This window comes from Megascapheus bottae, chromosome 13 (genome assembly GCF_031878675.1).
Source record: "Megascapheus bottae isolate mThoBot1 chromosome 13, mThoBot2.hap1, whole genome shotgun sequence".
NCBI classification, from domain to species: domain Eukaryota; kingdom Metazoa; phylum Chordata; class Mammalia; order Rodentia; family Geomyidae; genus Megascapheus; species Megascapheus bottae.
In genome coordinates, this window is record NC_143521.1 from 58,393,803 (window position 1) to 58,407,541 (window position 13,739).

Here is a 13,739-nt window from a genome sequence, read left to right on the forward strand (position 1 = left end):
CATGTAGACCTCCAGTGGACGTCCCCTCCATCACCTCCATGTACACCTCCAGTGGACATCAACCCCACCATCACCTCCATGTACACCTCCAGTGGACATCAACCCCTCCATCACCTCCATGTACACCTCCAGTGGACGTCCCCTCCATCACCTCCATGTACACCTTCAGTGGACATCAACCCCTCCATCACCTCCATGTACACCTCCAGTGGACATCAATCCCTCCATCACCTCCATGTACACCTCCAGTGGACATCAACCCCTCCATCACCTCCATGTACACCTCCAGTGGATGTCCTCTCCATCACCTCCATGTACACCTCCAGTGGACATCAACCCCACCATCACCTCCATGTACACCTCCAGTGGACATCAACCTCTCCATCACCTCCATGTACACCTCCAGTGGACGTCCCCTCCATCACCTCCATGTACACCTTCAGTGGACATCAACCCCTCCATCACCTCCATGTACACCTCCAGTGGACATCAATCCCTCCATCACCTCCATGTACACCTCCAGTGGACATCAACCCCTCCATCACCTCCATGTAGACCTCCAGTGGACGTCCCCTCCATCACCTCCATGTACACCTCCAGTGGACATCAACCCCACCATCACCTCCATGTACACCTCCAGTGGACATCAACCCCTCCATCACCTCCATGTACACCTCCAGTGGACGTCCCCTCCATCACCTCCATGTACACCTTCAGTGGACATCAACCCCTCCATCACCTCCATGTACACCTCCAGTGGACATCAATCCCTCCATCACCTCCATGTACACCTCCAGTGGACATCAACCCCTCCATCACCTCCATGTACACCTCCAGTGGATGTCCTCTCCATCACCTCCATGTACACCTCCAGTGGACATCAACCCCACCATCACCTCCATGTACACCTCCAGTGGACATCAACCTCTCCATCACCTCCATGTACACCTCCAGTGGACGTCCCCTCCATCACCTCCATGTACACCTTCAGTGGACATCAACCCCTCCATCACCTCCATGTACACCTCCAGTGGACATCAATCCCTCCATCACCTCCATGTACACCTCCAGTGGACATCAACCCCTCCATCACCTCCATGTACACCTCCAGTGGACATCAACCTCTCCATCACCTCCATGTACATCTCCAGTGGACGTCCCCTCCATCACCTCCATGTACACCTCCAGTGGACGTCCCCTCCATCACCTCCATGTACACCTCCAGTGGACGTCCCCTCCATCACCTCCATGTAGACCTCCAGTGGACGTCCCCTCCATCACCTCCATGTACACCTCCAGTGGACGTCAACCACTCCATCACCTCCATGCAGACCTCCAGTGGACATCAACCCCTCCATCACCTCCATGTACACCTCCAGTGGACATCAACCCCTCCATCACCTCCATGTACACCTCCAGTGGACGTCCCCTCCATCACCTCCATGTACACCTCCAGTGGACGTCCCCTCCATCACCTCCATGTACACCTCCAGTTGGCATCCCCTGTTCCATCAGACCTACCCCCGGAAATGAAGTCTGCCAACTACCTGGCAATTTGGAAACTAGATTCTTCCGTAGTCTAGCTTCAGAGGAGAGCCCAGCCCAGCCCAGCCCAACCCAGCCCAGCCCAGCCCTGTCTGCACAGCCCAGCCCAGCCCAGCCCAGCCCAGCCCAGAGTGACTGTCACAACCCTAAGTAGAGGATCTAGCTAAAATACACTGTAGTTCTGCTGACAGATGCAGTTAAGGAATGTGTAGACCATTTCATTTTTACTGTTCTTGGTGTTATTTTGGTTTTGGTGGTACTGGATTGAACTTCAGGCCTGGCTCTTCCGGTGAATCACGGCCCCAGCTTGTGTGCTTTTCTTTTGGAATGGGCTTTCAGTTTTTCCCCAGGCTACCCTTGAACCAGGACCTTCCCCCTCTCAGCCTCCTGAGCAGGTAGGATCACAGACCTGAGCCACTGTGCCTGGCTTGTCCCTGGCTGCTTCCAGGCTCCAAGGTGGTGGCATTTGTTATGAAGTAAGCTGCCAATGGGGAACCTTTTCCCCATACACACACTTGGGCCATGAGTTCAAGCCCCAGGACTGACAAAAGAAAAAAGCACAAAGAAAGAAAAGGGTAAAGTTCAACAGGCATGCAGTCCCCTAACACGAGGCAGTTTCAGTGTCCAGGCCCTCGGTCTTGTGCTTGCCTGGGTCAGGTCCAGCCCCTGTCCCCCCGGTGCCACGTGGGGAGAGCAGCAGTGGCGGGCACAGAGTTCTTTCTGGCAGGGCAAGTGAGCTCCGCTGCCCATCCCCGTTCTCCCCAGGTGCAGCTAGGAGCTTTGGGTTTAAACAGACACAGAAGGTGGCAGAGGGTGGGATGGGTGGTAGATATTGAGTAGTCCTGGTTCAGGCCTGGTTGGGGAAAGTTCCACAGAAGGTGCCACGGCAGCCACCACTGGTTACAACAGGCAAGTCCTTCCCCGGCCAGGGCCTGAGGGGGCCTGGGAGGGGCTGGAGGCGAGTAGCTCAGGACTCAGAACACTCGGTCCCAGCCTCTGGCTGCACGTGCAGCCCTTGGCCAGCTGGGTGCTTCGGTGAGGACTGGCATCCCGGGTGATGGTGGAGATGGAGCCAGCCAGTCTGCTGGCCAGCCAGAAACCAGCTTCAGCGCCTGCCCCACAATTGCCAGGAGGCACAGTGAGCGGGGGCCATGGTTCAGTTAGGCTCTGGATGGCAGGAATTGCTCTGCCCCAAGCAGACAAGAAGAAATCCAACTCACGTGTCTCTCTCTGAGCCTGGCCCAGAACCTTTCCCATGGCCAGGGGAAAACAGCAGTTGGGTTCCAAATAGACAGAAAACCTGGTGATGGTGACAGGAAGGCTATTCTGCCTGCAGCCCAGACACACTCTCCGGCTCACAGCCTGGCTGCCCTGGCCACGTTCCGTGGCCTGCACAAAAGAGCTTAGGAAGTACAAAGAAAGACCCCAGAAAAAAACCATAGACATTCTATAAGAACTTTTATAGAAAGGCAAAGATTTGATTTGCCTTTTTATAAAAGAAAAAAGGAAAGAAGGGCCGCGAGTCTGGCCTGGTGGTAGAGTGCTTGCCTAGCATGCATGGAGACCCCGGTTTGATTCCTTGGTTACCACATACATAGAAAAAAGCCAGAAATGGTGCTGAGGCTCAAGTGGTAGAGCTCTAGCCTTGAGAAAAGTCCAAGGACAGTGCTCAGGCCCTGAGCTCAAGCCCAGGACTGGCAAAAAAAAAAAAGAAAGAAAAAAGAAAAGATGCTTAAATAGACTGTAGACACCTCATCTCGGCTGAATGTCTCTTAACATGTCTTCCAGCAAAGTACCTTTCCCTCCCTCCCTCCTTCCCTTTCTTCCTTTTTTGCTTTCTTTCTCTCCCCTCCCTTCCTCCCTTTCTCTCTCCTTCTCTCCCACCCTCCCTTCCTTCCGTCCTTCTTTGCTTCCTTCTTTCCTCCCTCTTTCCTTCTTTCCTTTTCTAGACCAGGTCTGCTATGCCACCCCCAGGCAGGCTTTGAACCAGCCAACTCCTGCTCTGGCCTTTGCCTTTTGAACTGAGTGGTCAGGCACACGTCCAGACAGCATCATCTCTTTAAGATGCCATTTTCACCTCTGGTTCTTTTCGGATTCCAATGCGATGTGAGAATTGTTTTCTCTCGAGTTACATTTTATGTGAAACACCCACCCATTCCGAGGAGACTCTTGTCAATAGGATAAAGCATGACATCATACCCAACACTCCCCGGAATGGAGGAGGACACGGCTGTTACACTAATCTAAACAACATGTGTGTGGGGCATTCCCTTGTATGATTTTGCTTCCTGTATTTTACAGTTTAATGGCTTCCCCACAGTGCATGGATGATGTCAGCCTCTCCTTAGAGACCTCTGTGAGACACTTCACTGCAGCCCAGTCTGTCTCACCTATGCATGCTGAAGCCACACTCGAATAAGACATCAGCGAGGAGAGGGGGGGAAATGGAGTAGGATAGTTCACCACTGTACCTTAGAATCTTCTTCATCTGGTCAAAGGGAACAGCAAGTTTTAGCCACATGGAGCTTACCTCAGGAATGCAAAGATGGTTTGACATTATTAAATGCAATAGTATAGGAGGACTTTTGAAAAGAAAACCATAGGACTAGCTATATGATAAAATCTCCCACCTACCTTTTCTCTCTATGTATGTGAGTGTGAGTCAGAATCTGTTTGTGTGGTGCTGGGGTTTGAACTCAGGGCCTGGTTCTTGCTAGGTAGACACAAAGCTGCTTGACTCGTATTGCTGCCCGTCTGCCTCGGGTTGGTTCTGAGACCTCATCTCACTTGTACACCGTGCCCAGGGTGGCATGGCGATCTTATGACCCATACAGCCCATCAGACCTGGCCAGGGCACAGTTTAAGAGCCGGCACAGTCCCAGTGGAGATGAGGACTTGGTTTGGCAGAGCACGGGCATACGCTGAAACTGCTGTCACTCTGTGGGTGCAGGACCTCAGAAACATGCCCCCAGCCCCAAAGACACAGGGCGCCTTCCCGAGCCCCGAAGAATGGCAGGTGCAGAGAGTCAGGGTGAGGGAGAGCCTCAAGCACTGCGGGGGCGGCGGAAGAGGGGTTTGCAGTACATTAGTGCTGGCAGGCTCAATTTGAGGGGCTGCGCCCACTGGAGCCCAAGGGCTATCCTGGCACAGATCAAGGACTGGCCTGGTGTCCCCGTGTCTCTGGCAACAAAGCCAGATCTTGGAGCTCTTGACAGCACAGGTGACAGAAAACTACATCCTCGGACACAGTGAGAAGAGAGCCCTTCCCCACCCCTGTACCCTGGGGTGACACAGGCCCTGCCTCCCCTCTGTGAATGAACACTTTTGTCTTCTTAGGAGGTGAGGCTGGCCTACATGCAGGTGAGACCAGAGAAGACCCCCATGCCAGGCGCTGAGCACCGCGGCCAGGGGTGACCCCCACTGGAGGCACCCAGGGATGGGTCTGGGGGGCAGTGTAGCTAGTGTAGATCAGAGTCCCAGCAGAGGGGAGGCCTCACGGGGGCCAGCCTGCCAGGTCCTGGACACGGTCAGCTGCAAAGGCTGCACAGATGACCGGGACGTGGCAAAGGCCGGGGACCCCGCAGCATGGACACAGGGGCGGCCCTGAGCTGATAGGGAGGCGTTTTCCTGAGACCCAGGCAGGACATGAGAAGGGTGGCCTCACGGCCGGCCACACCCGCCTGGCTTCCGGATGCCCCTCACGGCTTCCTGTCCTTACTCAGCCCGTGCTGTTTCCTTTGCCTGGAAAGCACCACCCTTCCCTGGCTCGCTCGCTCACCTCGCTGGGCTCTGCTCTGGAGGAAGCTGGCATAGAAGGCCTTGCAGACCAGCCAGGTCCTCCCGCCATGTCGCTCTCCACACCAGCGTTCGCGTCTCTGGGTTGCGGGTGTGGGCTTCCTCCTCCACGAGTGCGGGCTCAGCTCTCGAGATCTGTGAGGGTCTCCTATTTGTCTCTGTCAGCAGCACACTGCTGAGCTGTGCTATGTGGTGTACCGGCTCAGGAAGGAGGAGAGGCTATCTTCCCTGGATACTGAAGGATGAACAGGAGTTTGCCAGCTGGGGCAGTGCCCGCATGAGGGCCTTTGCAAAGGACACAGAGTGCGAGAGGGAGATGAGAAGAGGCTGCTCAACCCACTTGAGCACGAGTAGGGGGTGGTAAAACAGAGGCCGCAGGGAGATGACCAAGAAGGGGCCTGGACCTCGTGAGGAAGCCACCTCTGGCGGTCCCCGTCCAGGCTTTGGCCAGTCTATGCTTGACAGCGGGGGTGTGCTGGGAGCCTGGGGCCCGCGGGAAGTACAGTGACAGGAAATGGATGGTTCACGTGACCCGCGGACGGCCGTGGATCCCTGGAGAAAGTGGCTTGCAGGACACCTGCTATCTTCCCCAGCTCCTTCAGGCACGTGAGGGTTTCTCTGACCCTGCAGCCTGCCTGCCATGTGGGCTGGGGGTGAGGGGGTGAGGGGGTGCGCGGGGGTGGGGACAGGCCAGGCTCTGCTTTGCTCCTCTTCTTGGGCTGGCCACTTCCAGAAGTGTAGGGGGGGGTCCAGTCTGACCTCTCAGCAGGCCTTCCTGGACATGTTACACCCGGCCTCCTTCCGTGCCTCAGTCTCCCCTTCTAGGAGGGCGGGATGGGTTGCTGGCCCGTGGCTTGGTCTGTCCGGCTCAGTCCAACCTGCCCCGTTTGCCTCGTGCCCTCACCGTCCCTCCTTTCCTCCTCTCCCCTGGGCTCCTGAGGAGGTCTGTTGCTGTGCGGGGCCCCTGGCATGGCTGGGGCTGGCTGCCTCCGAAGGCCACCCAAGTCCTCTCAGCCTCACGGGACTCAGTGCTCCAGGACGGCAGCCCAGGGGGAGGGGCCATCCTTCTGCGTGGAAGGCCGAGGGCGGCTGCTTCGAGTGAGGTGGTGGGATGCAGGGCCAGCCACAGTCTCCTGTCCTCTTCCAGGTCACAGAGCCCAAGCTCCCTGGACCCCTCTGGTTTGCGGGGAGCCACATGACCAGTTCTGACCATTGGGCTTTGGCTAGGGGCGGGGGAGGGGGCAGCTCTGTAGTTTGAACTCAGGGCCTTGCACTTGCTAGGCAGGCATTCTCGAGGCTAGGCTTTGATCTCGGGGCCTGAAGCTCTGGCTTACCTTTCTTTCTCACGGCTGTAACTCTACCACCTGGGCCTGCCTCCAGTCTTGCTTTTTGTCAGCTGGTTGGAGATGGACTCTCAAGGACTGCTTTGTCTTGAGCAGGTTTGAAAGCTTGATCCCCCAGATCTCAGCTTCCCACGTGGCTGGGGTTACAGGTCTGAACCACTGATGTCCACCCCGGTTTTCCCTCCCACTATAATGTTCCTGCTTATGCCTCCCTAGTGGCTGGCATGGCAGGGATGGACCACCACTCCTGGCCCGACAAGTGTCCCTTCTGAGACCCATGCGCGCTCTGCCGTGAGTGTCCTGACCAGGGGTTCTGAAGCTTGTTTCCGTGTTTCTAATCGACAGCTGCCCTCGGGAGAGGTACGGGAAGGAGACCCCACCCGTCTCTCAGGGCTTCTGACACGGGTTCGGACAGCTGCTGCCTCAGGAGCTGGGTGGGGTTCTGGCGGACAGAAGACAGAGCCCCTCTTGGCCCTGGACGTGGGGTGGGCGGGGGTGACATTGTGAAATATACATTCGGTCTCGTGGGTTTCCTGGCATCCTTGGAATCAGCTCGCTTTGTTTTTGTAGGCGAATGGACTGACAGATGGCTGGACGCCAGTCTCCAGCTGCAGGCTGGTCATGGGAACGAGGGGGCAGGCTCAGGGTTTGGTCTCCCCACAGAGGGGTCCTGCCGCAGGCATGCGTGGATGGTCAAGAGTGGAAGGGCAGGAGGCCTGGGCTGGGGCCTCCACAGAGCAGGCCACCCGGAGGTGCTGGCGGGCACCACGAGGACACACTCCACTCCTCTCCTCCTCATCCTCACTCCACGTCCTCTGTGATAAGCCGGGAAACACGGGCATGTCTCTATTAATCGAACCCAAGTGGGAGGGGCCTTTAAGGTGTGGCTGGTGTGTCAGCAGCACGGGGAGAGCCCCTGGGGCCGCTGCACCGGCACGGACGGGGGGGACAGAGCCCCTGCCCGCAAGAGAGGCATCCCTGGGTTGCCAGGCTCGGGGCCGGGAATGCCTCTGGGGGCACCAATGTGTGTGTGCAGGGGGGGGGGGGCTGGGGACAGAATTTAGTGGCACTAGCCAGGCCTCCCCCATCAGGGCTGCGTGGGGCAACAGGCTCCCTAGAAAGCACCCCAACTCAAGGGTCTGTGGGGACAGGCGTCAGTCAGAGGACGGCGGTGGGTGCTGCTGAGCCGGCTGGAACTGGATCTGCTCAGGATCACTGCCTGTGGGAGTGGAGTTCCCATCCCCAGGTGGAATGCACCGGGGCTGCCCGAGCCGTCAGAGACCACCCCCACACACATATATACACACATACACACACACACACATATATACACACATATACACACACACATATATACACACATATACACACACATATACACACACACATGCACACACATATATACACAATACACACAAATATACACACATATATATACACACATGCATATATACACATGCATGTATACACATACACATGTATACACATACACACATATATATACACACATGTACAATACACACATATACACACATACATATACACACATACACACATATACACACATACACACACACACACATATATACACACATATACACACACACACACACATATATACACACATACACACACACACACATACATATATACACAATACACACACATATACACACATACATATACACGCATGCAGATATACACATACATGTATACACATACATATACACATGCACACATACACACATATACACATATATACACATACACAATACACACACAATACACACACATACACATACAATACACATACACACACAATACACACACATGCACACACATATATACACAATACACACATATACACACACATACATATACACGCATGCAGATATACACATACATGTATACACATGCATATACACACATACACATGTATACACATACACACATATATATACACACACATGTACAATACACACATATACACATACATACACACATATACACACATACACACACATACACATATATACACACATACACACATACACACATATACACACATATATACACATACATACATATACACACACACAATACACACATACACAATACACACATATACACTCATACACACACAATACACACACATTCACATATAATACACACAGACACACATGCACATATGCACACATACACACTACACACACAATACACACATGTACACACATACACACATACACAATACACACAAATATACATATATACACACATACACATGCACACATACATACATATACACACATACACGCGCGCGCACGCGGGTGAGTCGTCCTTGCACGGCCACAGCGTGTCACTTTTTATTTGGGGTTTCTCTGTGATCAGACACAACACAGTGCAAGTGGGAAAAGGGGAGATTCCAGTTGCTAAACGGCAGGAAGCAGATTTGGTGCCAACTCCCCCCCCCAGGGCTCAGGCAGGACTTGGCGTGTTCTGAGGTGTGAGGAAACGCATTTGCATGACTCACAGTGGGGACGGAGCGGGCACAGGGAGGCCTGGGCGGTGGTCGGCACCCCGGCAGGTTTGCTCCTCCCCCACCGCACAACAGATACCCGTGCTGCCCCCGGGCCTGGCAGCGGGCCCCCTCCTCCATGTCCCGGGCCTGGCTTGCTCTGGATGCAGAGATGGGGAGCCAGGCGTCTCTCTTTCCCACTGGTGTGGGGGAGCCTCTCCCTGCTGCACCTGTGGGTTGAGTCACAGGAAGGGCCGGACCCCCAGGGGAGTCCTTTATTCCAGAACCTGGGCCATGGGGCAGCTTTTCTCTCCCAGACTTAAAAAGTCCCAGCGTGGGGACAGGAGCGGGCAATGGAGACGGTGCACGAGTTCACAAACAGCTTTACGTGGGGACTGTCCTGGAGGTTGTCCCTTGTGACGGAAACAAAGGAAGAGAGACGAAGGGGGCGGGGAGCCCTCAGCTGCAGGACCCCCGAGGGCCGGGAGCACAAACGCTGCGGGGGGGGGGGGGGTAATAAGGCGGAGTCGCTCCCCTTCGGGGAACCCAAAACTAAACTCTGCATATAATGCTGTCTTATGCGCAAGGAAGCTATACTTCTTAGTAAAATAAAAACCTCTGTTGTTGAAAGCTGTCTGTCACTTAGGTGTCTAGGGTGATCTGGAAGGAGGGGATCGCGTGTGGGCACTGGCTGGGGGCCCCCCAAAAAGAGTCCCGTCACAGACGGCTACAAAAATGACCACCCCACACTTGGACTGCGCCCCACTTTGGCTGGACTCTCCTGCCCCAGCCCACAGGTCTGCCTGCCAGGCTGTGCCCGGCCGTGTCCAGCCCACAGGGCCAGCCTCCCTCGCTGGACCCAAGGGCCTAGCAGGCAGGGACCTCGGCTGAGTGCCCGGTGATGGCCCGGGCGATGCTGCCCCATGCCAAGCTGGGGAGGGAAGGGTGGGTCAAGCTGGCCCCAGCCCTAAACTACAGGCAGTGACATCACTGGCACACACGGGACACGCCCTGCCTCCGCCAGCCCACCCGTGTCCCCAAGACCCTGCCCACGCCACCCACCCCAGCAAGCCAGGGCAAGTGCAAGGGGCGCTCCGGTGACACCGAGGGGCCAGGCCCAGGCCCACGGCTGTCAGAACAGCAAGGCCTTTTTCTTGAGGTCGTTCCGCTTCCACAGGGCCAGGCGGTCGAACTCCTCCATGCTCATGCCGAACACCTGCTGGAACTCGTCGGGTGACAGGTGTCTCTTCAAACAAGGAGACAGGGGGCGTCAGCAGGCCGGCTGCACTGAGCCCTCGGGAGCTGGGTGTAGAGGACGGGGCCCAGCCAGGACGCCTCATGCACCACCGAGACCCTCCACTCCTGACTCCCGTGGACTGGCCTTTGGGCACCTGGCAGGTGGCATTCCATGCCCAGGCTCCCAACAGAGGAGGTTGAGGTGTGGCTGGGGGGCAGAGCAGCCAGGTCAGGCCTCAGTTCCCGCCCTGTCCCGCTGGCCCCGGCGTGTGCCGGTGGCCGAGTTCTTCTACAGCTCTGGGAGGCCAGCACAGGGCTGTAAACCGTGGGCACGGGGGTCTGGGGTGCTTCCCGTTCACCCAGGGCCCCTGCCGTCGGTGCGGGCCTCTGAGTCCCGTCCCAGGTGCAGGGTGGACTGCGCTGTGAGGCAGGGCAGGCCCCTCACCTCAGCTTCGCAGCCCTGAGAACCTCCCGCGGGGCTGGGGCCGGCTGTGCCCTTCCCCCACGACTCCTCCCGGTCCCGGGGCTTTCCAGAGTGCACACCGCTCCTCTCAGCCGCTCCCGGCTGAGGATGGCATGTGGCAGAGGAGGCGGGGTCTCCCTGGCCTCCTGCCACCCACTTCGCAAGCCTGTGGGGAAGTCAGGCCTCTCCACCACGACCAGCAGGGCCACACCGTGCCTGCCCTGGGCAGACACCCAGAAGGACCAGCCCCCAGGCTCAGGCAGGGAGCACTGAGCCCAAGATTCCAAACAGGCAGACACGGCCCAGGCCAGCACCCACCCGGGCTGCAGGCATCCGTGGGTGCCTGGGGGAGGGGAGGCAGACAAAGCAAGGCGCACACAATGCGGGGGCAGGGCACACCAAGCCCATGGCACCCAACCCCCACCTGGCGGGAGTCGGGGCGGAGCCCGGGCAGCACAGGCTCCCATCAAGCGTTTTGGAACGGGAAGGTGGTGGCAGTGGTCACCAACTCTGAGTGAACAGCTGGACTCCCCACAATCAGACAATTCTGGCCCTGGGCTTAAAACAGATGCCAAGGCGAGGTCCTAACACTCGGGGGCCGCGGGCTCCGGGCACGCGTGGCAGCGTCCAAACACCACACACACAGGCTTTGCCGCCTTTCTGTTCACATGCCAGGCTGGGGCCACGGTCCCGTGATGAACCAGCACACACGCACACACCCCGAGGCACTGGCACGGGCACACTCATACATACACATGCAAAGCCCATGCTTACACCAACACATACAGAAGCACACGCAACATAAAACAAAGCACACACGGGTGCCACGTGAACGTCACATGTGCACATATGCACGCCTCACACAATGCACACGCAACACACACATCATGTGTGCACGTGGCACACGCCAGAACACGTGTGATCCGTGTGCATACAGGCTTGTGAAAACATATGCCGTCGTGTGCTACATGAGAACACATGTGAACACACATGCAGGCATACGAACAACACTCACACACGTGTCCACAGTGGACACACACGCATGTGCAGAGCGCGTGCAGACACAGTGCATCCAGCAAGCCTTGCAGGAAGAGGCCCTGGCCACCAGCCATCTGCAGACCAGCGCCCCGGGTACAGCAGACGCTGCGTGTGTCCTTAGAGATGGTGGCCCGTGTTCAGCACCGAAGCCCTGGCTCCTGCCCCGCTGCCCTGTCCCCACGAGGCCACGGGGGTGAGAAGAGACTTTGGGGGCTGCCTGGGCAAGGTGGAGATTCTAACGAAGTGGTGTGAAGAGAGTGCCATCCTTCAGCATGGATGAGGAGGGCAGGGAAGGGTGGAGCGTGGGTCACTGGCTGAGCCACGGAAGACCGATGGTCGTGTCGTTAATGGGGAAGGCCGGTGAGCACGTGGCTTCTGCCAGGCTGGGTCTTGGTGGTGGTGGTGGTGGAAGAGGGCAGCCCCCCACTGTAAACCAGGGAGGGAGAGAAGGTGGGTGCCAGGGGGAGTCCCCACTTAGGTACGGGTAGCTGGTGTGGGTACAGTGGGAGCCAGCGGGCACAGGGATGGCCTCACTGCCCTCCTCCTCCTCCTCCTCCTCTTCCTCCTCCCTCTCCTCCTCCTCCCCCTCTTTCTCTTCCTCCTCCTCCTCCTCCCTCTCCTCCTCCTTCTCTTCCTCCTCCTCCTCCTGCCTGCCTTCCAGGAACTGGGTCTCTGGCCCCGAAGCCCCTGCCACAGCCTCTCGTGGGCTAGGGAGCCTGGGTGGGCACAAAGGAAGGCTTTTCTCCTGAGCAGCCTGCCCACCTGCCAGGCACCCAGGCATGCTTCTGCCCCGCAGACCCTTCTGGCCTGGAGAACCACAGCATGCCTGCAATAGCCCGGCGCCGCCCGCCCTCCAGTCCAGGACCTGTGGACTGCCCGAGCCCCAGCACAGCCTCCAGACCTCAGGGTGGTTAAATCCCACGTGTCAGCGCGAGAGCCCTAGGGCCGCGCCTGTCAGACACGAGTCCAGGCGACGGGGAGGTGTGTAGACAAGCAGCCGGCACCAGTGGCTACACCTGCAACTCTAGCAAGCCAGGAGGTTGAGATCTGAGGATCACGGTTCAAAGTCCCTGTGAGACTCTGATCTCCAATTAACCCCTCAAAACTGGAAGTTGCACAGTGGCTCAAAGTGGCAGAGCAGTGGCCTTGAGCAAAAAGAGCTCGGGCGCAGCACCCAGGCAGGCCCTGGTTCCAGCCCACGACCAGCAAAGAAAACTAAACCATGGACAAGCGCCTGGCTTTGAGTCAAGCCCATCAGCCTCGGAGGCGGTGTGGGGAGGCTCAGCGCCCAGCCTCCGGAGGAGGAGGAGGAGGGCCCCGCAGCCTGCGCGGCCGGGGTAGCCACGCACCAGAGCTGAGACCAGTCCTCTGGCGCTGGGTGCCAGGCCTTGCCGTGCTCTGTCCCTGTGCTCGTCTGCACACACGTATCTCTACACAGCCCTCCACGTGTGTGCACGTATTGTGTCCATGCATCTGTGTATCTGTGTAGTCAGTGTCTTGCTATGACAAAATACATGTGAAAAACACCTTCAAAGTGGAGAGATTTGGGGGGCGGGTAAGAATTTCTGAGGTCCGTCACCAGCTGGCTCTGTGGTAAAACGGAAGGAAGAAGAAAGGCCATGGTGGGGGAGAGGTGCTCAAAGAGAGAGAGAGAGAGAGGGTGAGAGAGGAAGGGAGGGATAGGAGAGGAGGAGGAGGAGGAGGAGGAGGAGGAGGAGGAGGAGGAGGAGGAGGAGGAGGAAGAGGAGGAAGAGGAGGAAGAGGAGAAAGAAAAGGAGGAGGAGGAGGAGAAGAAAGAGGAGGA

General features: G+C 57.2%; 1 protein-coding gene across 1 annotated transcript in view; it reads right to left on the reverse strand.

Moving 5' to 3' along the window:
* Nucleotides 1–9,032: 9,032 nt before the first annotated feature.
* Nucleotides 9,033–13,739, reverse strand: part of Ablim2 (actin binding LIM protein family member 2) — a 100,861-nt gene continuing 96,154 nt past the window's right edge. The window contains exon 21 of the mRNA XM_090343873.1: nt 9,033–10,444. Coding sequence (XP_090199999.1) covers nt 10,331–10,444 — 114 coding nt within the window. The 3' untranslated portion in view covers nt 9,033–10,330. The remainder of the gene's footprint in view (nt 10,445–13,739) is intronic.